General features: G+C 39.5%; 2 protein-coding genes across 2 annotated transcripts; both read left to right on the top strand.

Annotated features, from left to right (window-relative positions):
• Positions 1-13,967: 13,967 nt before the first annotated feature.
• Positions 13,968-15,342, top strand: lbx1b (ladybird homeobox 1b). Its single transcript, XM_073478329.1, has 2 exons — positions 13,968-14,295; positions 14,855-15,342. Exons 1-2 carry the CDS (start codon positions 13,968-13,970, stop codon positions 15,340-15,342), a joined length of 816 nt encoding a protein of 271 aa, XP_073334430.1.
• A 7,013-nt stretch (positions 15,343-22,355) lies between these two features.
• Positions 22,356-27,303, top strand: cenpk (centromere protein K). The gene is made up of 10 exons (XM_073475649.1): positions 22,356-22,432; positions 23,231-23,332; positions 23,436-23,492; positions 23,711-23,774; positions 24,071-24,117; positions 24,237-24,319; positions 24,456-24,554; positions 24,652-24,787; positions 24,896-24,949; positions 26,708-27,303. Exons 1-10 carry the CDS (start codon positions 22,430-22,432, stop codon positions 26,861-26,863), a joined length of 801 nt encoding a protein of 266 aa, XP_073331750.1. The 5' UTR covers positions 22,356-22,429; the 3' UTR covers positions 26,864-27,303.
• The last annotated feature ends 254 nt before the right edge of the window (positions 27,304-27,557 follow it).

Genomic DNA, 27,557 nt, shown 5'->3' with positions numbered 1-27,557 from the left:
TCCTTCCTTGACATTTTTTAAAATTTATTTTGTTCACTTATTAGCCTAAGTAGTAAAGTCACTGCTTTCACAAAGCTGAAACTACGGCGGCTGTGGGACTATCACCTCATGAGGTACAAAGTGGTATTATGAGGGCTAGCTGGTTAGCATGCTAACCTCAGTAGAAATCTCTCCCACACAGTTCGCAGACATCTTCAGTGATGTTTCTTCACATTCTGTTGAAATATTCATTTTGCTAATGTTTGACTGTATTCTATTTAACTAAGTTGTACAGCAGCGTCTGATTGAACATTATCAGCATTTGAGATGTGGCTTATTTTGTGAAATGAACAAAAATGGTTTAGCCTACAGAAAATCTTAAATATACCATATACACGGCATTGAAATATTAAAGCTTGGTGATAAGTGTGAAAGCATTACCTCGTAGGAACTGAGTCGAGGTGGATTGATGGATGAACAGAGCCTCCCATCTCCTACTGACAGTCAACGTTGTTTTCTTTTAACCATGACTGATATTTCCCAGACTTAACCTCAGCAGTTCTTCTTTTAGCCGTAATGTTTCCCTTTTTTTAACAAGTGCCTCAACGTAACCAAACCTCATCAGAATACATCATATGAATAATTTTTCTTTATTAGGTATATGTATTTTAGATGGCACTTACAATGTATTGTCAACAACAGTTTATTCCGTGGTCAAATAAATGTGCCATGAAACAACTGCATGTGTGCTCACACAGAGAAGCGTGCAAATTCTCACGCTTGCATAGCTGTACCTGCACATGCGCACACATACACTAATACACCCACACACAATCAGATGATTGAGTTCTCTCCCCTTAATAAACCACTGATTCAGCATAAGTATAACCATTGATTGGTGACTTAATTCCCAATTCAAATTATCATCCTGGGTCCCTATCCAAGGTTGACATGAGCCTTGAGCTTTGGTGCGACTAAATTATACTCCACTCCCTGTTAGCCACCCCCACCCCACCTCTCTCACTCTCTCTCTCTCACACACACACACACACACACACACACACACGGCTCCCAGTTCCCCCATCTTTCTCCCCTGTATACCTCTCTCTCAGTGCAGCCCAGGTGCTGATACAAGCAGAAATCCTCCACGCCCCATCGCTCCCAGAACACATACGCACTTACAGACACACACACAAACACACATACAAAGTAAGCACTCACAAACACACTCACACACACACCTCCATTCACTACACCTCTTCGGAAAAGCCGAGGGGAGGCTGCATTCGTCTCCTCTCTATTTGCTGTGTTAGCATGGACGCGATATGAAACACTGTAGTTTTCCTGTTGAGGGACGATGCTGCTGCATGCTGTGTACTAAGTGTGTGTGTGTGTGTGTGTGTGTGTGTGTGGTGAGAATAAGAGATTATCACTGTGATGCATTGGCGGTTGCAGTCTTAAGTCACCCAAGGTTGTGGCCCTTCTCTCTCAATGAGGATGTAGTGGCCAATAACGGCGCTTTGTCAGTCCAAAGACAGAGAGAGTTGAAGGAGACGGAGGAGAAGAGTCGAGCGCAGGAAGAGTGAAAAGTAGTAAACAAGAGAAAGGAGGCAGAAGAGGAAGAGGAGGAGTGGATTGAGTCTGCTATTGTCTCTGCTTCATCAATATCCTCTTATATAAATGTCAGCTGTACCATTTCCCTCATCACTGTTTCACCACCCCACTGGCTTTATCCTCTGGTACAAGGGGAGGGACATCACTCTCTCTCGTCTCTCTTTATCGTTTTTCTCCCACCCCACTCCCTAAATCGCTTTTCCTCTTTCTCCCCCTTTTCTCTACGTCGTTTTTTCTCTCTCTCCTTCTCCATGTGCCTCCTCTCTTTCTCATTCTTTATCTCTCCTTCCCTCCCCCCCCCCCCTCCTTCCCGCCTGTCTCCTTGCCTCTCATGGCGATGCGTCACTAGCCTGCCCCCATGAAACAAGTCAATTTTCTGCCAGCTCGGCGGATGAATAAATCTCCCTGGCTCTGCTCAGAGCGATGGGGATATTTATCTAAGTGGAGTGTGTCCTCTTCGGCTCAACGCCACCGACTTCTCGTCTAAGACCCCCCCACCCACCCTTTTTTTACAGGAGGAGAAGGAGATGGAGAAAGCAATTGCTAAGGAGGGTTGTGAAAGGTAAAAGAGGTAAATGAAAGCACAAGAGAAGGGGGAAAAGTGGTTGATGAGAGGACAGAAACAAAGAGATCTCAGTGAGGAGAGAGAGAGGGGAGAGAATTAGGAGGTGAGAAATATGAAAAAGATGGATAGAGGGGGGAAATAAAGGAGCTGCCTCGAACAAAGCCTATAAAGCAGCAGCAGCGGCGCAGCGGAGAAGTGAGGCAGGGGCATTAGTCGAGCCTGCTCGGGTTTAAACGGCAGGAACAGGCACAGATCTGGATGAATGGCAGCCCTCTTCCTTCAGGCCACACTCATCTGTTGGGGAGGGAGAGAGAAGCCTGTGAAAAATACTGCGAAGAGGAAGAAGGGAGAGAAAGGATGAGATTCAAAGCCATGATTGATAAATGAGGAAGATTTTCCCCTCACATAATATTTTTTTTTAAAAAAGAGCATTTTTGCACGGCAGGCAGCAGCAGCAGAGAGCAGATGCTGTGTCGCACTGATTAGCAGGATAATCAGCGCGAGGTGAACTCGTCTGGGCTCGACTCGTATCTCTTACATTTTTAATGCGACGTTGTATTTTGCAGTGTAACAAGTCTGAAGATTTAAAAAGCTTTGGGCAGCAGCGGGGGTGTTTGCAGGAAAGAGGGGGGTCTTGCCTGGTACTTGCCACAGCATTAAAGCAGAGTAAATAGCTGTTGTGTCTCATTACCATTCATTTTTAAAGGGGGACTGTTAGTATAATGAATGCCTGTGCTAGCTTCTCAGGGTCCACCTCCTCCTTCAGTATTAAGAAGAGCGATACTATCTTTCACGCTAGATAAAATGCAAGCAAATATTTCCTTTGCAATTAAAATGGTCAATTTTGCTTATGCACAGCGGGCAGCGGGCAGCACCAAGTTTTGGACTTAATTACCTACAATAACAGTGTGATATATTGGGCGTATGCTTCTTTGCTGGGAGAGCATGATACAAAACAAGACGCTTTTAATAAACTCATAAAGACAAGCCCAGGCCCTGTGGAGCATATAATGTGTGAGTGTGTGTGGGAGTGTGCAGTCTTTAATTTGTTTGCACACAAGAAGACTCAAAGATGAGCACCTGCATCTATAGTAGCACACACACAAAGTCCGAAAAAAGGTGTTTTTGATTGTGAAGGTGAGTCTTTTTCTTATGTTTTGGTGTCACTCGACTTCTTGTGTAGCGAACCAACGCTGACATGCTTTTCAATTATATCAGGGTTAAAGGTTGAGAACCTGCCTCACCCTTCTCGCCCCAGGTTTTTCTGTTGTTTATGTTCTCACCAATGATTATTACCGCCAACGCTTTTATGGAGGATGCCATGCAATCCGTTTTAAATGGCTTGTAAAATTAGTGCTGATTCTGTTGAATCTGTCACGGCAAATGCTGAATTAAGCCGTCATTTCACACAAATCGATTCTCACATAAGAGTAAAAGCACATTTCCACTTAACTGTTTGAAGGCTGCGTTCACCAGAATCTCAGAAAGACAAATGTATTTTCTAATTTATTTGCAGATAGTTTTATTTGTTTAGGATTTTTCTCATAAATTTAAGCCTCCACACCAATAAAATGAAGCTGAATGACATTTTGTTTGTGGATGTGTCCACAGACCTTACTGTGAACAATTTTTATTAAGCTAGGGATATTCCACACGACTAATTTCCCTCACATTTAAACAGAAGTAAACTTAGTTGAATAGTCTTAAAGAGGCTCTATGTAACATTATAACGTGACATGAAAAATGAAATATCAGTTGCCTACACAGGCCTGTGGACGATTTGTTTAAGTTGTTTAATGCTACTGGACTGTGGATATGCTTGTAAAGGACACGGGTCGGATTTTCCATGGCAGTCCGAAGGATGCGACTTTATGCACGTGGCCTAACCAAGCGCCTCGTCTCAGTGCCTCTCTCCGCTCTGCTAACAGAGAGCAACAGTAGCTAACGGTAGTTTAGAAATGGAGTCGGTAAACATAAACAAACGACCGACTTCTAGCACAACACAGAAGTTCCACAGAGCTCCCTTAAAGTAAGAAAGAGAACAGTTGAAATTGAGCACAACATAATATATTAGGGTTAACATTGTCAGAAAAAATATTAAATGTATTGTATGTGTCAATTCAAAGTGTTAATTGCACTCTTTAATAACCAAATTTCTAAATGTGTGAAACTTTGCGCCGTGCATTATGAATGTTGCACATTATCCTACAAAACATGAAAACAATTCACTTAATAAAGTTAACAAATAACATTTATTGAAAACAATATTCAGCATTACAAGACATATTAAAGTAATGCACCTGATTATTAATACAGAAGTATTTTCAATGGGTGAATGCAATCATACATAAAAACAACCAAGATATAACAGCTAATCGGTGTTGTTAAGATTAGTTACAGATTCATGTTTTTTTTTATAAAGCAACATTTGATAAGAAAGACATTTTAGTGAAAATTATGTCACTATGTTATTTAAACATGTACATTCATAACAACTGGAATGGCACTCATTAAAGCACATACCTCCACCAAGGCCCAACAGTCCCCTTTAATATAGTCATGCTTGATTCAATATCAAATAAAACGTATTTAAATCTGCTAGATCCAGTCTTTTATTTGGATCCACATCAAATTGTACTCACTCATAGATACCAGGCAAATAAATATGCCAGATAAAAACAATTTTTAAAAACGAGATCCATGCATTATTCCCTGAGATATTAACGAAAATGTCAATGTTAACAATCTCACAATGTTAATGAAGTCAGGAAAAATTCCTGGAGTCGACCTTTTTATCCGGATTCACACCTTAAGTTAACGGGGTCTATTCTGGACCAAGACCCATCGTCCATCCAAGTTTCGTGGAAAACCAACCAACAAACAGTCGGACATAAGTGAAAACATAACCTCCTTGGCGGATGTAATAATAGGTTTAACGGACTGGTGCCGACTAGCAAGTGCAAGAACGTTTAACCGACTGGACGATTACTCGTGCACATCCCGACTTTCGACCACAGAAATAGTCGCTATGAAAACTGTTGACGGCCTGTATAGTCGATTATCCGAAATAAAGGAGACACTATTTTGTGAAATAAACATCGTTGTTTTAAATGTGATTTTTTCTTTCAATGCTGTGATCATCACATTAAAGCTCCATTCACCTCCATTTTATTGAATGTCATCTGAAAATCTCAAAACCGGAACAAACTAGCTGCATGGCTTCATGCCACGGGATGTCAACGAGAAAAAATGTTTTTGTAATTTAATTGTTACACATTAAAGTGAAATTAAATTATTTATAATCATGCATCCACAAGCAGGCAGCACATATGTTTTGCGCACGTTTTTAATGGTACATGTTTAAGAAGGCGCTATAGGTCGCCATGTGTATTATTTATGTTGTCACTGCATTAGCATGATGAATGCAGACACTTTTTATTAGAGACAAATGAAAGCTATTGTGACACAATTATGGCAAAAACAATAAGAGCGCAGTGTGAGCCGCTCCATGATTGATAATACATCAGGGGGGTTCAATGGTGTTGGGCTTAACCAGGCTTTCCCTCAGGGGTTTTCCCTTGGCATTAGTCAGGCAAATCCCTTTGTCAACCTCTCCCCTCACCATTTTTATTCATAAGCATTTGGCCCTAAGAAAGACATCAAACCAAGAATACAACGAGAGGTCAACATCGTCTTTGCGCAATGTTAACCTCTGCATTGATGAAGCTAATTCACATTTCCTCAGTCCAGCCTACGGGGGTTCAGGAGGGGAGGAGGAGGAGCAGAGGGAGGCGGCAGGGTGTGTGTGTGTGTGTATATATATGCATGTGTGTGTGTGTCTGCTTGTGCCTCTCTGTGTGTCAGCGGCCACTTTGTAGTGAGTCATCCTCTTGACCCGGGCCCCTCCACATGGGGTTTGTATTGATAGCGTTTGCTGAAAGGAGGGTAAAGTGAATGTTGTCCGAGCTCATTGGAATGACAATGGGGGCATATGGTTGCGTGTGTGTTGGTGTATGGTCATGGCAGCCACCATATTCCTCTGTGCAGGGTTGCCAGGTGCTTCATGAACGGACCCACTGAGAGTCGACAAATCATACACAAATGCAACAGACTGGCTCGTGGCTCTACAGCCCAACGGGGGGTTCTCTGTCGCTGTCGGCCTCTTTTTATTTCCTTCTACGCTTCCTCCTCTCTATCTTTGATCAAAATGATACAACAAACCATAACAACCTGACAATTAAAAAAAAGAAACCACACTTGAGATTACTGTCAAGCAGAGCCACCATTCATTATCTGTTTATCCTCCTAATCAGAGCCCCCTACTTTGAACACTGTAAAAGCCCCACAGAGAACAAGAGAATAAAGATAACCTGATGTAGTAGCATCCCCTCCCACACAAAGCCACTTCTTCTGTCATGAATAGTCAGCTCCACCCTAATGACTATTCAATACAGTCTGCAGGCTGCAGATGAACGGCCAATCCACAGCAGCATCTGCTGCGGGCCTAACTCGCCAGACGCCAGCCTTGTAAGAGGGCCATTGCAGGCTAATTGAAAGACAGAGGCCATCTCTCAAAGACAATGTTTGTGTGCATATGTGTGTGTGTTGGGAGGGAGACTTGACATAAAGAAGAGTGAGAGAGAGAGAAAAGAAAAGGGAGGAGACATAATTGACAAAGGATGGAGGGAATGAAGAAGAGGGAGCGAGGAGGAGAAAAGGAGACATTCCTCTCCTCGCAGAAAGAACAGCTGACCTGTCAGCATTTTGTTCCCATGCGGCCATATTGGAAAAGCCCCTGTGGGCATTGAATTAACACAACCCAAACCCACTTCATGTAATTAGAGTGGCCTTGTGGTCTTATTTTAAGTACATGTTTGAATCATTGCTAACACTAACTCCTTTTTGAAATGATTAGAGGTGTGATATGTACTTTTGGGGAAGATTTTTAAATCAGAAGAGAAAGATCTTCATTGACTGATTTTTTTATTCCCAAACAAACTAAATAAACAAACTATCTGTGTTTCATGACCTAATAAACAAACTGACCATGAAGGACAACACCATTTCTTACTGTTTACTTTGTTTATATGTGGCGGACCCTGCCACCTTTCTAGCTTCAAACAGTGTTCTGGGACCTTGTTTTCCTCTGAGAACAGCTTGTTTATTCAGTTATGGAAAAAATAAATATTTCTGAGTTTGTATTATTACCTCATTAATATTGTGAATATTCAAATTTTGAGTTTGATTTTCCCCCCCCCCAAAACTACCTACTGCCCCTTTAAAGCTTGAACCGATATCTTTAATGGATCACAGATTAAAAAATGATGCAGCCTGCAATAAACAGGAAGTGATAAATAATAAAATCCAGTTTAATCTATAATTTTACATATGAGTAATCAACAGAAATGCAGCTGGTATTTACAATTGTGAACGTGACAAATTGGATTTTCGGTTGTTTTTCACCTCCAGGTCTCTTTATCCTCCTTTGCAAGTCTTTGCATCAAATAGTAATAATAAAAAAACAGCCTCCACAAACGAAAACTAAAGGATTGCTGTCATAATTCTCTTCAGTTCTCCTCTGGCAGTTTTTATTACCAAAGGCGGTGAATAATCTTTGCCACCCTGGCCATCCCAAATAACACGATCCCTCAGCATCACTGCTTACTGTATTTTATGGTGAAGTGTAGATGAGAAAGGAAGAACATTCAAATGAAGCACTATCTTGTGCTGTGCTGTGGCATTCATAGCGCAGTGGAGGGATTCATCAGCAGCCTGTGAATATGGAGAAAGCAGTTCGCTGAAAGCATGTGGAAGTGGCTGTTGTGTAATTGTCAAACTGCTTGCTTTTTAGATGAAAAGAACAGATTGCCAGACGATGAGTAAAAACGAGGTGAAACATGTTTTCAGAGGGTTAATGGTCGACTTTGGCGTGGCACGGACTCGTATCCCGTGGCCACATATGTGCCGTTTCAAAGTGTGCTTTCTGTAAATTAGGAATGCTTATGTTCAAGCTGCGCCAACAACAAGTGTACAGGCCCCAAACCACACCAGTACGATCAGGGGCGTGCAGCCAGTCTGTTGCTGGCTGGCAGACGAGTGCAAGAGGAGCAACTGTTCCACCAGGTAGGACACAGGAAACAGATCTGATGGGTTCACTTTTTATTGTCGTCATAAGGGGAAAAAATGATGTTGCCACGTTCTTAGCATTAAAACACTGGTGTCAAACTATTTATTGAGTGAGTGGTTCTTTATAGAGTCCACAGCAGTGAGTGTGTTTTGTATTACTTCAGCCAGAGACCCATGAAAAGGTTTCTTTAAGGAGAGAGTAACTCTGCATTATACACTCCCCATGGGGTAACTCCAGCACTTCTTGTATTTCTTGGGAGACTGTGCACCTGTTTCTGCTTCTCCTCACACGAGGATAAAGTCATGACTTGTTAATTTATGTTGTGTTGGACTCCATTTTTATGTTTCTCTTAATTTATTTTGTAGGGACTGAGCAGCAACCTTTTTATTTTTTTAACCATTCATCAAACCTTATGAAAGACTATTTCTTTTTAGTTTGTTGGCAGGTAGAATGGAGATGATCTTTAAAGGGCTGGTTCACCCAAATAGAAACTTATATAATCTTCAGTGGCAAAAAGTAATTAAGTACATCTAGTCAAGTAGTATGCTTGAGTATAAATTTGATGTACTTGAGTTTTTCTGTTTCTTCCTGCTTTACTCCACCATGTACCCCTCACTCCACTCCATTTATCTGACACCGTATTTGCTAGTAACTTTGTAGATCGAGATTTTAAGAAGACATATAATGATATTATAACATAGGAACTTAATTTCTATTGAAAACTACCCAACAAAGAAGTTAAAATTAGCTTCACCTCGAATGGCTAAAACAAAAAAATGCTGCTTCCAAATTAAATGCAGTATTTTACTTTAAAGTACAACTAGCTGATAATAGCATTATTTGAGTTCAGTAAAAATTTGACTGCAAGACGTTATAATGGAGTACTTTTGCATTTTTTATTTTTACTTTTACTTAAGCAAACAATCTGAATACCATTCATATTTTCACACCTGCAGAGGTGCATCTATGCAGATAGTTTTGGGCTCATCCTTTGAGGTGGTCTCAGAGATTTCTGCCTCTTACTTAATACAAAGAAGATGAATGATTGAATAATTTCTATTTGAGCTGCTAATTTTGGTTTCAGCTAATTTAAAGTTGCACTGATAGTTTTGGAAATTAATTTCAGAAACTCTAAAGGTAATATTTACAATTTTAATGAGGTAATAATACAAACTCAGAAATATTTATTTTTTCCATAACTGAATAAACAAGCTGTTCTCAGAGGAAAACAAGGTCCCAGAACACTGTTTGAAGCTATAAAGGTGGCAGGGTCCGCCACATATAAACAAAGTAAAACAGTATGAAACTGTGTTCGTTTGTTCAGTTTATTCAGTCATGAAAACAAAGAGAGTTTGATTATTTAGTTTGCTGAAGCATGAAATCCGTCAGTGAAGGTTTCTCTGCTGATTAAAATTTCTTCCCCAAAACTACATAGTGCACCTTTAAATGAAAAGTTATGACTTGCCTCTACTAAAGCGTAAATTATTAACTAAAATGCTGTGTATGAATAAAAAGTCAGAAAACAGACTTAACGATACAGTATCACTGCTAACATTAGCTGCCGGAAGCTAATGGTCATACCAGACCAAGGACGGCTGTAGACTGTAAGAAAAAGAATTGAGTTATTTCTTCTTTGTAAGTGACATAGTGTTGCTTTAAAGTATTTTTTGTTGCCTCTCAGTGCTGCGGGGTGCCATTATTTTGTCATTATTATATTGCACATGTAATTACGCTTGTGAATGAATAAAACTCTGATTCTGAAGTCTCATGGTGAATATTTTGTCAATTAAAACCACAACTGCGTGGATGGATACCACTAGAGCTAAATGAGAGAACTGTTTTTTCTTTGTGATTTGGTTGAACTAACCCTTTAAAGACCCTTGTGAGGGTCCTAGCCAAGAGCTCCTGACCCTAGAGAAAACCGTTTGTGCAGTCCACGTGTATCACCGTGATAATGGCGCTGCTTATGATCCGTTGTTCCAGCAGCACTGGCACTGCACTGCGAGGCAGGAGAAGCCAGGCCGTCAGGGATTTGTCAGAGGCCTGTTATTACATCTCTAGTCACATAAAATATGGCTGCCTCTCCAGAGATCCAACTGCCAGATAAATCCACTCTCCTCCAACCAGACTGGCCCCCGCGCTGAAACCATCCAATGGTGTTCCTCAGCCAGTGACCTCTGGTAATGACATGTGATTTATACAGTACATGTTTTAAACTGAGAGACACATCCGAGACATCTCTCCTCCTCTCTCTGTGTATCTATATCTGGTGTCATGTGAGATAACAGGCAGGCCTTTGGGAGAGGATAGACATGACACCCATCTTTGGGGTCTCACAAAATGGCTACAATGTGGATAGTTTCCCCTGCAGCTGTCTAATCGCAGTCTAAGCCTGCAGTGAGTGCTGTGTCTCCTCCTGCATGAGGTCACTAACACATATTGCAGGATGGCACTTTAAGCTAACAGACCGCAGTGTGGAAGGCCTAAATCAACACCTGGTTGGGAAGAAAAAATGGGCTCCAGTGTTCTGTAAATACATTTAAGTAGCAGATTACAGGAGTGTTGTAAAAAATACTGTAAACTAACACTACTGGATTATGATTAACCAGAGCTCTTGGAGGGGTTATTACAAATATAAATTCAATACCAGTCCATTAAAATGACAAAAAAAAAAAAGTCCAGCACACCTTCAAAAGGCAAACCAAACACCAGAAGGCCTGAATAGTGCATCAGAGAGAGTCATTTTTCCACACAGTCAGTGATGTGCTCCGTCTTGTCCCCTGCCAGCGAACGTCCCCTGCACAGTCTAGTAGCTTAAGAGATTAAGTAGTGTGGCTAAAGGAGAGCTGAGAGGCAGGCCGTGTCGTTGACCTTGGCAAGCGAGACACCGAGATGATGACACACCACTACAAATATCTGTCTTTAATAAACAGGCACTGAACACCATGACCCAACTCAGCCCCGCACCATGACCCAATTCGGCCCCCCAAGCTGGAAGAAAACACATTTGATATTGATAATGTTCACCTGTGTTCTGTTAAATGCATTTTATAGTTTAGTTGTTTAGTTAATATGTGCCAAAGAATATATTATTTTAAAGTTAATTGTGTTATGAATGTGCTAAATGATGAAACATAATGCATGATACTATATTGCTGTCTTAAAGGGGCACTATGTCGTTTTGGAGAAGAAATTCAAACTCAGTATTTTAATACAATATTAATAAAGTAATGATACAAATTCAGATATATTTATTGTTTATATAACTGAATAACAAGCTGTTCTCTGAGGAATATAAGGTCCCAAGAACACTGTTTGAAGCTAGAAAGGTGGCAGGGTCCGCCACATATAAACAAAGTAAGTTTATTCAGTCATGAAAACAAATAGTTTGTTTATTTAATTAGTCTAGGTATAAAAATCAGTCAATGAAGATCTTTCTCTTCTGATCATATCATTTCATATTTTTTTCATACATACATTTTGTTTACCCTCATAAATGCTACAGTATACATTAATTAAACACCATTTTAAAAGTAACCATGTTAAATTTACCTGCCATGTATTATTATTATTTTCCTCTATTTAAATCCTGTTTTCTTTTTTTCTTTTTAAATGGTTTGGTGAAACTAATTGAGTGCTAAAAGAAACTCCAGAAAAATGCAAAAGAAACGTGCTCAAAAGTCTGTGGTCATATTTCAACACAACACCCAATGAGCAGTTCCCTCTGAAATCAGATCTGACCCCCCACCAGCAGCAAATATAAACTGCCTGCCTGCTTTTTTTTTTTTTACCTCCTTCATAACCTCATAAAGTTCAACCGGACACGTAACTGCAGAACCTTTTGTAAAAACTCACAGCAAAAGTTCTTTCTTCTCTTTTTTTACATATTAAAAAACGAAAGAAAGTGAAAGTTTGGGTAAAATCAAGGTGTCAGTATGATGTTGTTCTCTGTCCTGTCTCAAACAAGAGCTCTGTATATAATGTTTAGGCTGAATAGCCTAAGGAGTGTGGTGAAAATGGAGTTGGCTGATTAAATACAGTTATCTTATGTTTTTTAAAAATAATAATAAATAAATAAAATGACAAAGGGAAAACAATACTACAGGAAAATTAAATAACTTAACTAGGCTAAAAACAAACCATAAAATGCTACAATGCATTTATCTTATCCTCTCTCTCTCTATCTCTGTCATCATCATCATCATCATCATCATCATCACCACTCTGTTGATATTTTTATTTTTACTGTCCGTCCATCAGTGACGTGAAGCTAATCTTAACAATATTATGCATTACTGAGGCAAAAAAATGTAATGTTACAAAATAAAAGCACTGTCATATAAGCATTGACAACAACAAGAAACACCAACAAACAAACTGCAAACAGTAATAATAATGATAATAATAATAAAAATAATAATAATAATAATAATAATATTGGTTTTAAATGTCTCTTTTCCGCAGTAAAATTATTGGTCCTTTTGTTTATGTAAAGATCAAATTAAACCTGAAATCCATTAAAAGAATCGGCTCGATCGGCTTTAAAAAATGTTATCTTTGACTTTTTTTTACAGTAATAATAATAAATAGTTTTACAGATTTATAAGAAAATAAAAATAACTGTATATTTGCTCTATAGGATACTGCGTAAATTCGTTCGTCCTATGCAAAACAGCCCGTAGCCGATTTTTTTTTTCTTTTCCGCCCAGCACCAAAATAAACTCATCATGTCAAACCTGGAGGACGCGGGGAAATTTGAGAGGAGATGAAATATTTCTCGGATGATATAAAAGGAGCCCTTTCGCCTGAGTTATGGCCCGGATTTGGCGTTGCTGAGAGGGATGCATGCTGCTCCTTCTCTCCCGCCCCAGAGGAGGTATCATCAGAGCTGATATATGGCCCAGCTCGACATTACCTTTACAAAACAAAGGATCATCCACGCTTTGGGTCGAGGAAAAATATCCTTCTGACTATCTGCAACATCTAAGATAGGACACCTGAGTCGACCTGTCTTTTTTTTCTATTTTTTGCCACCATCCTGGATAATCCAAATACTTCTAAATAAAACAACTCCTGCTCAACTGAACCAAAGTTTGGCGCATAAAAACGCTTAAACAGGCTTCGGATTGTGGTCTCTCTCCCCCTCATCTCCCTCTTTCTCCTTCTCCCTCTCTCTCTGCTTCCCCTCATTTACCCCATATACCTATTCTGGTATCTCACCACACGACTAAATTAGACCAAAGATGATAAGAGCACAAAGCATTATAATTCCGCCGGGCTCCTCCTCCTTCCAGCCATGCGTCCTAATTAATGGGACACCCCCAGTCGCAAAAAGCCCCGCACTGGACTGCAACATAGTCAAAGAGTGAAAGGGAAGAGGGCGAAAGTGCCACTGGAGATAATTGATTACCTACCAATCAATGATAACTTGTTAGTAATCGTCAACTCTTTGGACCTCGCCATTTTCAGGGAGGCATCTCACTCCTGCGGACTTGCTGCTCCCGAGGATCGACACTTTGAAGGCATCCCATTTTGGAATAAGATTTTCTTTTCTCCCTCCTCTCCTCCGCGTCTTTTTTAACCTCCCAACTGTTATGTGACTTTTTCCCCTCGACAGATTAGCTCGTTTTTAACCGCTGAATATTTTCCAACCAAGTCCCGCATAAACTCTGCGCACAACCAATGATGACATCCAAAGAAGTGGCCAAATGTGATGCAGTGGAAAACAGGAGGCGAAGTCCGCTGGACCACTTGCCGCCTCCAGCCAACTCCAACAAGCCGCTGACCCCCTTCAGCATCGAGGACATCCTCAACAAACCGTCCGTGAAACGAAGTTACACAATTTGCGGCACGGCTCATCTAATTTCGTCCTCTGAGAAGCACCGCTCATCCAGCATCCCTCTGTCCAGCCGGGCTCTGCTCACCCAGACCTCCCCGCTCTGCGCGCTGGAGGAGCTGGCCAGCAAGACCTTCAAGGGGCTGGAAGTCAGCGTTTTACAGGCTGCGGAAGGTACATCTCCACACCGAAAAACACAGCTTGCACACAGCTTTTAAGAATTAAATTTGAGGGGTTTCATCTGATTTAATTTTCCCATTCAGTGGCCTGCACCAGACAGAAAATAACCGTTTGGTTCCACCTTTTATTTTGCAGCCTGTCATGCATTTCATCCAGTATATGTGTGCTTGTTTAATTGTCTGGAAAAAAACAATTCGTTTTGAAATTTTAAATGCGTATTTTTCCTCTAAATATGTCCTGTTGAACAAAGGCGTGTAAATGTTCTGAGCTGCTGCTGAACGAAATAAATCGCCTCAGATTTTTTTAATATTAAGGTCTCGTGTGTGGTGCTCAATATTTCCCAGCGGTGTCTGTGTAATATTCTTGTAATGACCTGCTCCAACACTAGCTGAAGGCTTTACTGTTCCACATATAGCGGCACTGTCATTGTTTTTTTTTTGTTGTTTTTTTTTGCGTTAGGGCCGCTTTTACGCGCGCGCTGCGGCGGTGCAGACGAAGCCCCGCACCTGCGTGATTCAATGATTTTCACCCAGCCTCTGTCTCTCTCTCACAGGCCGGGACGGGATGACTCTGTTCGGCCAGAGAACCACCCCGAAGAAGCGTCGGAAGTCTCGAACGGCCTTCACCAATCACCAAATCTACGAGCTGGAGAAGCGCTTCCTGTACCAGAAGTACCTGTCCCCGGCCGACCGGGACCAGATCGCTCAGCAGCTGGGCCTGACGAACGCGCAGGTCATCACGTGGTTTCAGAACCGGAGGGCCAAGCTAAAACGGGACCTGGAGGAGATGAAGGCCGACGTGGAGTCGGCCAAGGCCATCGGCCAGGTCCCCTTGGACAAGCTCGCCAAGCTGGCGGATCTGGAGAAATGCGCCAACGGCACGCTGGGCCACCCGCGAGGCGAGTCCCCCGCGCGGGGCGGCCAGCAGGAGCACGAGCTCGCTCAGAAACTGCGGACGTCGCCGCTGTCTCCGTTCTCAGACCACACAACTAGTAAAGAGTGCTCAGAGGACGAGGACGTGGAGATTGATGTGGATGACTGATGGCGCAGCGTGGGGCTGGAAGGTCGACAAACACAAAAAGACGATAAAGAAAATCCTCCCGAGGACTTGTAACTTACTGCTTATATTGTATACCATATCTCAGAACATGTACCAAAATGTATGACTTTTATATCGGCACAGATAGACCTATTCATAGTGAAGCATGAACACAGAACAAGAAATATGCAGTGGTATTTTACAATGTATTCATTAGCAAACTGTTACTTCTTGCAATCAAAGCAATATGGTCTAAAATGACATGAGTAACTTATTATTTTTTTACACTATAGGCCAACACACACACACACACACACACACACACACACACACACACACACACACACACACACACACACACACCTGTTCCACAGCTTCTCCTATAAGGCCTGCCCTCACACACCACTATGAAAGTGCTCCAGTTTTTCATATTTTGTGCATGTAAATGCATGCTTTGATTTGTGATCATAATCTATTTATTTCTACTTTATTATTTTTCCTTTTTTATTTAATTGTTTTTGTGTTTTCCTCTGTGAGCCAAATCGCCATTGAGTCACTCAGTCACTGCCGGCTCTCCTCTTCCTCCTCCTCCTCCTCCTCTTCCTCCTCATGACTGTGACCCTTGACTTCTGCTCACATTCGGCGTCCCGATGCTGCGGTGCATGATGATGATGATGATGATGATGATGATGATGATGATGATGATGGTGATGGTCGGAAACGCAAACTCGGACATTCACAGTTGTGCGTTTTTATGGGAATGCTCAAGCGATGGCGAGAAACACAAGTGAATCTTGCGGTGATTTTGACGAGCTGTATGCTACTTTTTAGATTTATTGTTTGGATACAATAGATTTACAGTTATAAATTTGTTATGTTTTGTACACCTGTAAGTGCCTTTCTAAAATCAGGACATTATTTGAAAACCAATGCACAGACTGTAATGTATATAGGCTACTATGGGAATAAAATGGCTTTTCTGAATATATCTTTTATGTTGTAATTCTTGAATTAATATCGAGTTTGTTTGTTTTTTATTATGGATATAATAGCCTGGGATTTTCTTTTTTTTTTTTTTTTCAAGCGAGGACACAAAATCATTTGAGAAACACGCTCTCGTTGCCAAATCTGGGCGTGTGAGCCCATCACCAGCGGCCTGCTTAGAGTTATTATTCTCAACTATTTTGTCCCTTTGTGTCCCTTTCTACTAGGATGCTCTAAACATTTTGTGGCCCGGAATCTCACGTCTCCTTTCACATCCTAAATGCGTATCATGGCTTCTTGACCCTTAGACGTGTTTCTCCATTCGTGGCAAAAATTTATGTGAGAAACACAAATCTGGTGCCGGGGGAAAAAAAGACGAGGATGCCACAAAAACACAAAGTTTTGGGCCAGTTTCTCTCGGGCCTTTATAGACCTTTTTTGTTCTGCGGGACTGGGCCGTAATTTTGAGCGTAAAGCATGAAAAGTGGGGACAAATGAGCAGCGTTCCCTGATGGGACGAGCCACAAAGGAGCAGGGCCGGTCCCCCGCAGGCAGCAATACTGAGACAAGTGTGTCCCACCGCACAAAAAGGACGCAAACGTTTGGAGGCCATATGGTTTTTGAAATTTCCTCACAATTTCAGACAATTTGATGGATTGAGTTAACCCTCCTTTTAAACAGTTTAACTGGGTGCGAACAAAGGCCATAATGCCTACATAGACTCTCCCTTCATGAGGGCATCTGCGGCTATTAATGTCTGGCCCTTTTCTTTGCCTGGCGTTTTGAACAAGTCAATGAATTACAATGAAACTGCCCCTTTTTTGTGAGCCGCTTGTCTCTCTCCGCTTTTTAGCTCCGGAATAATATGTTTGACTTCTGTCCAAGAAGGTTTTCTAAACAAGAAATGGATTTTGTTGAAAGTGTTTTTAATGTTAAGTAGGGAGCCATAAAGAGTTGCGACTGTGACATTTATGCCAAAGTCTGGTTAGGGAGCCCTTTGTTTGTTTTCTTCTCATCTCTTTTTTTTTCAGCCCCTTTTTTTCTTCTTCTGCCTCTTTATTTCTTTTGTCTTTAAGGAGTTTAATGAAGCTGAAAACATGGCGATGTGAGAAAGAGAGAGTGTCCAGAAGAGGAACTCAAAAGGCTGCCTCCCGTTTAACTCTCTTTGTTCAAAGAAATGATAAGTAGGCCTGTCTTCTTCTTCTCTCTCCTTTTATAGAGTTGGTGTGTTTTTTTATTTTCCACTTTTTTTTATTCCCGACAACCTGAATAAGTTTATAGACCTGTAAGCATTTAATACGGCTGAAGCTATTGTCAATTCTCTGTAGGAGAATTAGTCCTATGGTAAAATGTGTTACACTTTACTTTAACCCCCATTTAGCATTTATAAGCAGCATATTATAATTTAACAAACGGTTTATAACACGTTATAATGCAGTTGAACGCTTATAGTAGTGTTTGTTAAAGTACAATTTAAAGTTAAATTGCTAAAAAATATGTCTGAATATAAAAAGTTATACATGTTTTCAAATACTTATACTACTATATAAGTGTACTTTATTATACTTATTAATAAACTCTTAAAATGTCATGTTTTTTCTGCTTACAACTGCATTATAGTGCTTACCACCAAATATTAAATGTTTATCCTAATCACAGCTGAATAAGGAATATAAATAGTGTTTATCATGGTTTAGTAAATTGAAGGTAACTCTTGATTTTTAAGGTATCTCCAAATTTTGTTAACTGACTTGCAAGTAAGAAGATTTAAAAACGGACCCTTCTTCTTAGATGTATGCCTATATTACAATACTGTGTGTGTGCGTGTGTGTGTGTGTGTGTGTGTGTGCGTGCGTGTGTGTGCGTGTGCCTCCTGTGCAGCCCATTCTGAATCAAGCATATTTATGAAGGGAGAGAGTGTTAAGGCAGCCTAAGTTTATGGATTTCACTTGCTTATTTTATGAGGGCTTGTCAGGCGGGCCCGGCGATAAGTAATACTACAGTCTGTGGGACCACTTCGTGGTAATTAATCTGGAGGTCTTAAGTGTATTTCAGTATTTCACTTCAAGATGGAAAAAAATCACTACTTCAATCGTCCGGAAAATTGAAGTTTGATGCATGAGTCCCTACTGAAACAATAGTACAGCCCTCTCTCTTTTCATCTCATCTCATCTCCTCCCCTTTTTTATACTCTCTCTCTCTCTCTCTCTCTCTCCCTTCCTCCCCCTCTCTCTCTCTTATTATTTTAAGTCTCAGGTGCACAGTGGACTCATATTTGCAACGCTGGTCGAGTGACAGCCTTTAAAACAAGCTTTAAAATGAATTAATTAGTTTGATGCTTCCAGTAAGTCTTCTCAAACATAGCAGAAAAATCGTCCATCAACATATTATTATTATTATTGTTATTATTGTTATTATTATTATTATTATTATTATTAATAATAATAATAATAATAATAATAATGAATACGTATAAAGAGGAGATCAGTAAATGACTTCATATTTGCCTGGCTTGCCTGAATTGTAGAGTTTTAATCATAGCCTTCCTGTGGAGCCAGTTAATACTTCAAACTTCAATTTTACGGGCGATTGAACTAAGCATGTTCCTGACAGAATTGATGTATGTATTAATTTCCTTTAACTGTTGATTAATTAGGCTGCGCTGAGGGCTCAAATGGAACAGTTTGTTGGGAAATTTGCATATTAATCAAATTCTAGTTGATCATTCAAATAATCCAGGCTGTGTGATCTTTGGGGATGTGTGGCTTTAAAACATAGTAAACACAGACATGTACAATCTCTAATACGGCTGTTTTTTCTGCATGTTTTCTGGGTCAAAGTCACCTTTTGGACTCAACTGTTCATCCAGTTTTGTTGCAACCGACCAATGCTCTGATAGATTAACATCATTACAACCAAACAACAGCAAACCTGTGCTTGTTTGTCTTATAAATAAACCAGTGGGTGTGTGTGTGTGTTTGAGAGAGAGAAGTGAAAGAGAAGCAGGTTGGTTGTTGTATTTTGGACACTTTGTACTCTTAAGTTTAAAAAAAAAAAACTGGCAAAAAACAAATAAATAAATAAATGACAGTCTGCCTTCCTGATGTGGAAGTTATTCTGCCTCACTGCTACAGTCTGAGTGGCATCAGTACAGGCTTCAGATCACAGACAGATGGAGTTTGAGGGATGATAAACGCTACAGATATGCAGCAGAACGATTAGAAAGAATATTCTGTTTTTATCAATGTGACAGCAGTTCCCACGACGCTGTGAAAAGTCAGAAAGATGAACCAAAGGCTGCAGAAACAGTCAAAATGAATAATTAAGAGTTATTATGTGCTTCTTTAAAGGGCAAATCCACCAATTTGAGTGTGTTTACAGGTCATGGGGAGTACAACTGCATATGTTGAAAAAGTAGTATAAAGTAGTAGTATAAAGCCTTTTATGGCTCCAGGGGAAGCTGCATGTAATCTGATAAATTGCCTCCAGTGATGTCACTTTGTGGCTAAGTTGCATTGTGGGTAATGTAGGCGCCAGGTTTTGAAAAGCAGTGCACAGGTCGAGCGTTGTACTCCTATAAAGTGTTATAGGATTGGTTGGACTCATTATGAGTTTAACAACAAATTACCTTTTTATTCATGCGTTCTTCTTCCTTTTGAAAACTTGCCTGCCTGCATTACCCACAATGCAACTAAGCCACTGAATGACATCTCTGGAAGCAGTTTATCAGATTACATGCAGCTTCCTCTGGAAACACAAAAGGCTTTAAAATACTTTTTTCCCCACATAAGCAGTAGTACTCCCCAAAACTTGTAAAGACACTATAATGAGTAAAATTGTTGGAGTTACCCTTTAAACAATTTTTGCAAAGCTGGTTTGATGATAAGCATATTGTCCTTTGCTGGTGAAGGTTTACAATTAATATAATTAAAACTGCACCAGCAGGAATTTTGTTTTGTTTTTTACAGCAGAGATGAAAATCAAGAATGTATAGAATATCCCCAGACAAAAAGACAGAAATTATACTGCAAGTCATATAAATACAATTTTGAGTGGAAAATATTCTGGATAAATATGGGCGTAGAAAGGATATAAAGAATGCAAATATGGTATAATTATGAGGTAAAAGTTATTAAATATAAGTGATGGGAAATTTCTCAGCTGCTCAGAGCAAACACACCCAAACAAACAGATAAATGGAGGAATAAAGTGAAATGAACCCAAGGAGTCCCTGATGGTAGTCATCTGGAAGCACATCCAAATCTGATGGGTCCATCCTTTAAATCATGTAGGATTTAAATGGGGCCAAAATGTACTGGTTATGACAAAATGGTAATGTTCAGACTGTCACATGAAATTCTGAACTACATAGGAGAAAAAAAGCAGGAAGGAGGAGGAAAAGGAAAAAGGAAGTGCAGATGCTGACAAGCTCCAAACTCCAGTCAGCTGCTTGGACACCGAGAAGAGAGACAAGCAGAGACACCTGCTGGTGACTAGAGGACAGTGTACTCCACTACAGTGAGCACTTAACCAGCCATGCTGTATGTGTGCGTGCGTGTTAGTGAGTGTGTGGGTTTGTGTGTGTGTGTATTTTAGTTCTCTTACCTCTCACACACTCTCTCACAAGTAAAACTGCAAATTTGCTTAGTTTGCATGATCATAAATAGGTTGATTAAGCATTTTGTGCAAGATTGAAAATGTAAGAAAATGTAAAGTAAGTATAAAGACACAAAGCTGTTTGTACTTAGCAAAATAAAATAAAAACAATACAAACAATAATATGTGTGATACGTTAAGATAAAGTTCTGAAATTGAATGCAATGGTGTGAAGCATAGAGGAAATTAGTAGTTTCATGTGCCATTTACTGTTTTCCTTAAACAGATCTGACAGATTTCAATGCTGCTGTGGTAATGTAAGATTTTCCCCCAGAAAATATTGAATTTTGCTTTGATCGGGAGATCTGTTAAATTCACAGTAAGGGTTTGATTTGGGTAATAACTTGGTTCTTATCTGACATGTGACTCAAGTCATTTGGTCGAAGTCTCAGGTAAGTCAAGCCAAGTAAAGTCACAGGTTGCATCAAGTTGAGTCCCAAGTTAAGAAACTTTATACCAAAAAGTAGGTATCTGGTCTTTATAAAGAGAAAATACACGGTATTAGTACATATCTAATAATGATACTATTGGCCAATTTATCCAACCTGTGAAAAAGTTTGACAATTAATTGGAATTGTATTATAATTTATTGATATTCATTTAAGTAAATGTAATCAAACAAAAAACTTATTACTTTAAGTCATCATGTCTCCAGTCTTTAACTTCCAAGTCCAAGTGGAGTCTTAAATCATTTACTTTCTGTCAAGTCAAGCTGCAAGTCATCAAAACGGTGACTCAAGTCACAAATACTCAGGTCCACATCTACAGTAAAAACCTCTGTCTGTTTTCTCTTACTCTGTCTAAGTGAATAAAAGCCTCATTAGACTTATTGTAGGGCCATGAATACCATGTTCAAGATAATAATATTTATCTGGTGTCAGTTTCCATCCTACTGTGTAATACTACACTGACAGCACATTTGGACCCATGGGTAAGTCCACTAAATGTACACATAAGTGTGTTTACAGGTCTTGGGGACATTGCCCACAATGCATCTCAGCAACTGAGTGACATCACTATAGGTAGACTAATTTAACAGAACACATGCAGCTTCCTCTGTAGCCACAAAAGACTTTATATTACGTCTGTCACATATGCAGCAGTAGTACTCCCCAATACCTGTAAACACACTTTAATGTGTAAAACTGGTGGAGTTACCCTTTAAAGTTGCTGATATGTTTTCAGGAAGGATAACAGTAATGTGTTCGGAACCGAACCTACAATTTTAATCTATGCCTTAACTACGAGGAGCTCATAAACAAACTGCACTCACCGCACCTGCGCAGTCCTGCGCAGCATCGGCGCTCCTCAGCACTGCGTCTGTCGCAGACGTTACGTCATCAAAGTTGGCGGTATTTTGAAAAGGAAGCGTCTGTTGCTGGTTATAGCTCCGCGGTGTGTTGTTGTTGTTGTCCGCTTCGTGGAGGCAAAACTGCGAAAAATACAAAATATGGTAAGACTACACGCTCTTTAGCTACCCCCTGTTGTGCAGATATGTACACAATAATTTAGTGTGACGTGTTTTTGCGCCCGTTACCGAGAATATCCTGCTACCGTAAAGTACCGTAAACTAGCTAATAAGACCTAACCCATCACTGCTGACTTTATCTGAGCAGCACTCACTAATGTATTATATGTAAATACATATCCAGTGGTGGAAAGCAACTAAGTACATTAACACAGTACTGTACATGAGCACAAATTTGAAGTACTTGATATATTACTTGAGTTTTTTTCTATTCATGCCACTTTCTACTTCTGCTCCAACACATCTCAGAGAGAAATATGGTACTTTTTATTCCACTGCATTTATTTGACAGCTTAAGTTACGTTACTTATTTAATTAAGATTCCTGCAACAAAACATATTTTTGTTGTACATTAAACTTCCCAGTAGTATATACAAGTGCAGCTAAAACGATTTGTCGATTGACAGAAAATTAAAATTAGAAAATGAGCTTGAATCACTTAAACCAACCAGTAAAATCCTGCTTGTACATGAATGCATCACTACTAATATTGTAATGATATATAATAGTACATTCACAGGGGATTTTAAATACTTTGAATATATTTTCCATATACTTATTACTTAAGTAACATTTTCACTGCATGACTTTTGCTCGTCATTATGTATTTTTACAGTGTGGTACTTTTACTCAAGTATTTGATGACTTCACCCACCACTGAATATATATCCAAATTCAACTCGACACCTTTTATTTACACTGTGTTTATTTTACTGTGTTCAGGCTGAGGTGAATCCCAGCGACCAGGCAGCAGCAGAGATGTCAGAGGCCGCTTGGAGTGAGCTGATGGACAGGTGTGAGGATCAGTTTGCTCAGCTGGAAAAGGTAAAGTCATGTTTGAACCTGACGACTCACCCTGTCCTTTCTAACAAGTCACTGGATGTGGAAAGACTGTACAAACTGCAAACTGTGTCTCTCTGTGTTGCAGCTTCAGAATGAGATCATACTGAGTGAACCAGATTGCTGTGAGAATCCAACAGAGCAGGTGAGATGATGCTCTGTGTCTTTGCAGTATCCTCACAGCGATGTCTCAAAAAAAGCTCTTAAAAATGTTCTTATGCACTTTTTTTTTTCATTTAAAAAATATGATACGGTATTTAAATACCTTTAGTCAATAGGTAATCAATGACTTAATCCTCCTTCTAAAGTGTGTTTTGTTTTTATGTTCCTTTAACTTCTGAATGCCAATTTTATCTCCCATAGTCAGTAAATCGACTGATGGCAACAGAAGCAGAACTGAAGCAGTGGCTGACAGTGGAGCCGAAACGTAAGTCCTCCAATCACACTGTGATAGACACCATAATCATAATGTGATGTACTGTAAGTATTTACAACTGAAGTATGAATAGTGCAAATCAGCACCACAGTTTAATGCCACAGTTAGAGTTTAATGTTGTTCCATATTCAGAAGCAACAATTTAGTGTGGTGTGAAATTGGTGTTAAGGTTTAATCTTAAATTTTGTGATTTGTATCAAATTCTGCTTACAGGTGATCAAATCAAATTTTAGTATTTTATCTACTGTATGCATTGATTTTTTTTTTGTTTATGTTGCTCCATCCAGTGCTGGCGGAGAATTCAGAAATTTTACTTCAAGCTGGAAAAGAGGAGGTATGTCAGTGTTTAAAATGCAGCATTTAATGTCACAGTAGAATGCCTCTTATTGAAATTCTTTATTTAACTGTATTGCTCCAGTTATGCAGTCCATTTTCCAACTTTGTTTTCCACAGATGCTCAAGCTGTGCTCTGAACTTGAGATGGTTGTTTCTTGCTATGAAGCAAAGAGAGAGAATCTGAGAGAAACTAAGGAACTGTATGTAACCCTTTAGATATACACTTACTGTCCTTCCTCATGGCATGTAAATGCTTTCCCAGAACTGAAGGGAAGAGAGAGCATTTTCATCGGTTTTGCTCTGCACACTGATCTAAACGTTTGTGGGTTTTTTTAGTGAACAGAAGTGGCTGGAGGAGAAGACACAGGCGCTGATGGCTGCCACTGATCATGTTGAGAGAATGAAAACAGAAAAGGAGAAAATATCAGATCTCGGGTGAGTTTGAAGACAAAGGCAAAACGATGATATTCTTGAAAATGAATGTTTGTGAATATACTCAAATCAAACTTGCTTCTGTGCGTGTATTCCACAGGGTATTGCAGGACACTAAGGCTAAAATCCAGAAAATGAAGGAATACCAGGAAAGGCTGATGGCGTGTCTGGGGGACGTACTAGAGAAGCACGTCCCTCACCCTCAGAATGAACCCAGTACAAACAAGAAGAAGAAGGTGCAGTGACCTGTTAACGATCATCTGTGCTTTTACAACCTGTTTACATATAAAAGCCATGCTGTTGCCAGTCCGATGCAGCTTACCATGATTCATTTTCATTTTCAGAACGTGACCCAAGAGTTGAATGAAGACTTGATTTCCCTGAATGAAATCCTTGAGGTTGGTTTTGATTAACTGAATAATTAGCTTAGATGTGCAATGAGTTTTTCTCTTGCTTTAAGATAAACTAATATACTATACTATAGAAATCAGAATCAGAAAGTGGTTTATTGCCAAGAAGGTTTTCACATACAATGTGAACAATGGTGCACAATGGTCAAAATATAGAAACTAAGAGAAAAAAAAGTAGTACAAAAGTCAAGAATCATAAATATAGAATGAAAATTATCATAAAAATACGTAAAATATATATTTAGCGTCGGAAGTCCTAGCAGATGCTAGGCTTCTGAGTTGTTTGTATTTCTTTAAACCAATCATAATTGTCTAGGGTGGCACTAAGTCCAGGATGCAACAACGGTGCCCTGGTATCAAAAGAACCAAGCAGGCCTCCTGTATTTTACGGTCAAAATCTTGGTCAAAATGTGCCATTTTTGGTTTGTAGGTTGCTAGCTTGGAGGTTGTTGTAGTTTACTTGGAGGGCCAGTGGATGGCCTATACCAACAATCTACGTCATGTGAGTCAGACTCGGTCAAGAGTAAATACTTAAAGCTCCAGTTCACCCAAATCACACAAAAAAGACAAAAATCTAGCAGAAATGTCAGGTAGATCCCCAGTCGTGCAAATAGTTTAAATTTTGTTTTTTTGTAAGCAACAACTCACAAAGCACATTACCAAAACTCAACAGCGTTGTGTTTTAAAATGGTCAGAATCTCTGCCACTTCACAGACTTTGTCTCAGATACTGTAGTTTATTTTTTACCTTCATCAGCAGGATTCCATTCTACATTCATAGAACTCAAATCTGCTTATTTGAAAATGTCATGGTACACTTTTCTTAACCAAAAAAGTTTGGGATACAAGATCATTTTAATAGTTATTACTTAAATAAGACAAATACTTATATAGTGTTAAAATACTCCTAAACTATACAGAACAGTGCTTGATGGTAGTGACTGTTCCATTAACTGTGTTGTATCATGCATCTTCATAGGTCAAGTCCTTTAAAGGATGCCGGACCTTTTTTATAGCAGTTATTTTATCATATTATAATTAATCACATTAATAACAGCTGTATGTATTTAATATAAGCCAGTTTCAGGACCCTCAGTACTGTACATGCACCTTTACACCCGTGATTTTTCTTTTCTGCACTTCTGCATTTGAGTGTTGAAAGAGCCTATTATCATTTGGGAGCCTGACTAAGAAACCAAATCCAAATTTCTCAAGTGAACACCAGTATCACAAATTTAATCAGAATGGTCGGTGAAAAATCTTTCTCTTTTAAAATAGTTTTGATGTCTTTTGGGAAGAAGGAGCTCCGTGTGTTTATTGTTGCTTGTTGCTGTAGTGACATTTATAAAAACCAAGACTACACAGTGAGGATGTGAGTAGTTATATCGCAGTCCCCACCAGCCCTAGTCCTCTTGAATTACAGAACTGCAGACAGTCATATTGCAAGCATGAGGTAACGTTGTCAAAGTCAACAGCCATCAACTCTGCCAACCCAAAGTGCTGCACATGTGTTATAGCCAGGTTGTAATCTACATCATTGTAATGGCTCATTCTCAAATGCTTTTGAAAATACTAGTTATAGTGCAAAAAATATCAAATATTGTGATGCACCTCTTTCCAGTGTGTATTGTCAAAGAGAAACCGTCATTCAAACCAAATTCTATGAAATATCTAAATTTCAGCCTGCTTTCTTTTATAAGCTGTGTCATCTTGCACCTTTACTTAACCCAAGTCTCCCTCTGTCTAGCTTCTCATGAACAAGGTCCTGAACACACCACACGATCCCTACGTGACGATAGACAACACGTTCTGGCCAGCCTACGTAGAGATGCTGCTCCGCTATGGCATTGCAGTGAGGCACCAAGAGAATAACTTCAAGATCCGCCTGGAAACTTTTTGTTGAGTCAGTGGTGCATTAGGCATCTCAAGCACCACTTATCTGCTAGTGTTTCTAATTTGATCCTGCTTGTATAGTGCTGTCATTATGTATATTTATGTAAGCTGATATGAGAACTAACTGTGCTGGGAAAGCAACAGATATAGTGATGTACTGTCTGTATATGTCTTTTAAATCAAGGCTCCAAATATGTTTTTAGGTTAAGAGCAGTTTTGGATGTAGAGTAACCACGGGTATTTTAAAAACACCTACATTTAAGTTATGAAAGTATTCAAAACATTTTCTTAGTTGGTTTTTAATGTAAATTTCATGTTAACGGATATTAATGCTTAATGGAGTTGAAAGTATTCTCTAACTACATACCATTTTCTTTCATCCTATTTTCACGGCAAGCTTTAACCATCAATAACAAAACAAATCTCTGATGCCTTCATGTACCCCAATAGTGTACTGTATATATGTAAATGTTGTATATATTTTTATTGTCCATGTTTAATAAAGTTGGGGACAGTAGATGTGGTGTTGTGTTCAGGGAAAAAAAAAAACCCATATAATCAATGATTGGTTATCTAGGTCACCAGTTGGCATCTTTTCAGTCAGAATTATCAATGGGGGGTTGGTGGGTAAACATTCAGAGCAGATCGTAATTTTTTATGAAAATGTTCAAACTTAATTCATAAGAAACTGTGTGCGTCAGACG

The sequence above is a fragment of the Pagrus major genome, chromosome 1 (assembly GCF_040436345.1).
Source record: "Pagrus major chromosome 1, Pma_NU_1.0".
NCBI classification, from domain to species: Eukaryota; Metazoa; Chordata; class Actinopteri; order Spariformes; family Sparidae; genus Pagrus; species Pagrus major.
This window is presented reverse-complemented; position numbering and strand designations above follow the sequence as displayed.

Excerpts from the sequence above, each read along its gene's own strand:
- lbx1b (XM_073478329.1), top strand. The coding sequence starts at position 13,968 with ATGATGACATCCAAAGAAGTGGCCAAATGTGATGCAGTGGAAAACAGG. Across the intron at positions 14,296-14,854 it reads CGTTTTACAGGCTGCGGAAG|GCCGGGACGGGATGACTCTG; the intron begins GTACATCTCCAC and ends TCTCTCTCACAG.
- cenpk (XM_073475649.1), top strand. Across the intron at positions 23,493-23,710 it reads GTGAGAATCCAACAGAGCAG|TCAGTAAATCGACTGATGGC; the intron begins GTGAGATGATGC and ends TATCTCCCATAG. Across the intron at positions 24,320-24,455 it reads CTGAGAGAAACTAAGGAACT|TGAACAGAAGTGGCTGGAGG; the intron begins GTATGTAACCCT and ends GGGTTTTTTTAG.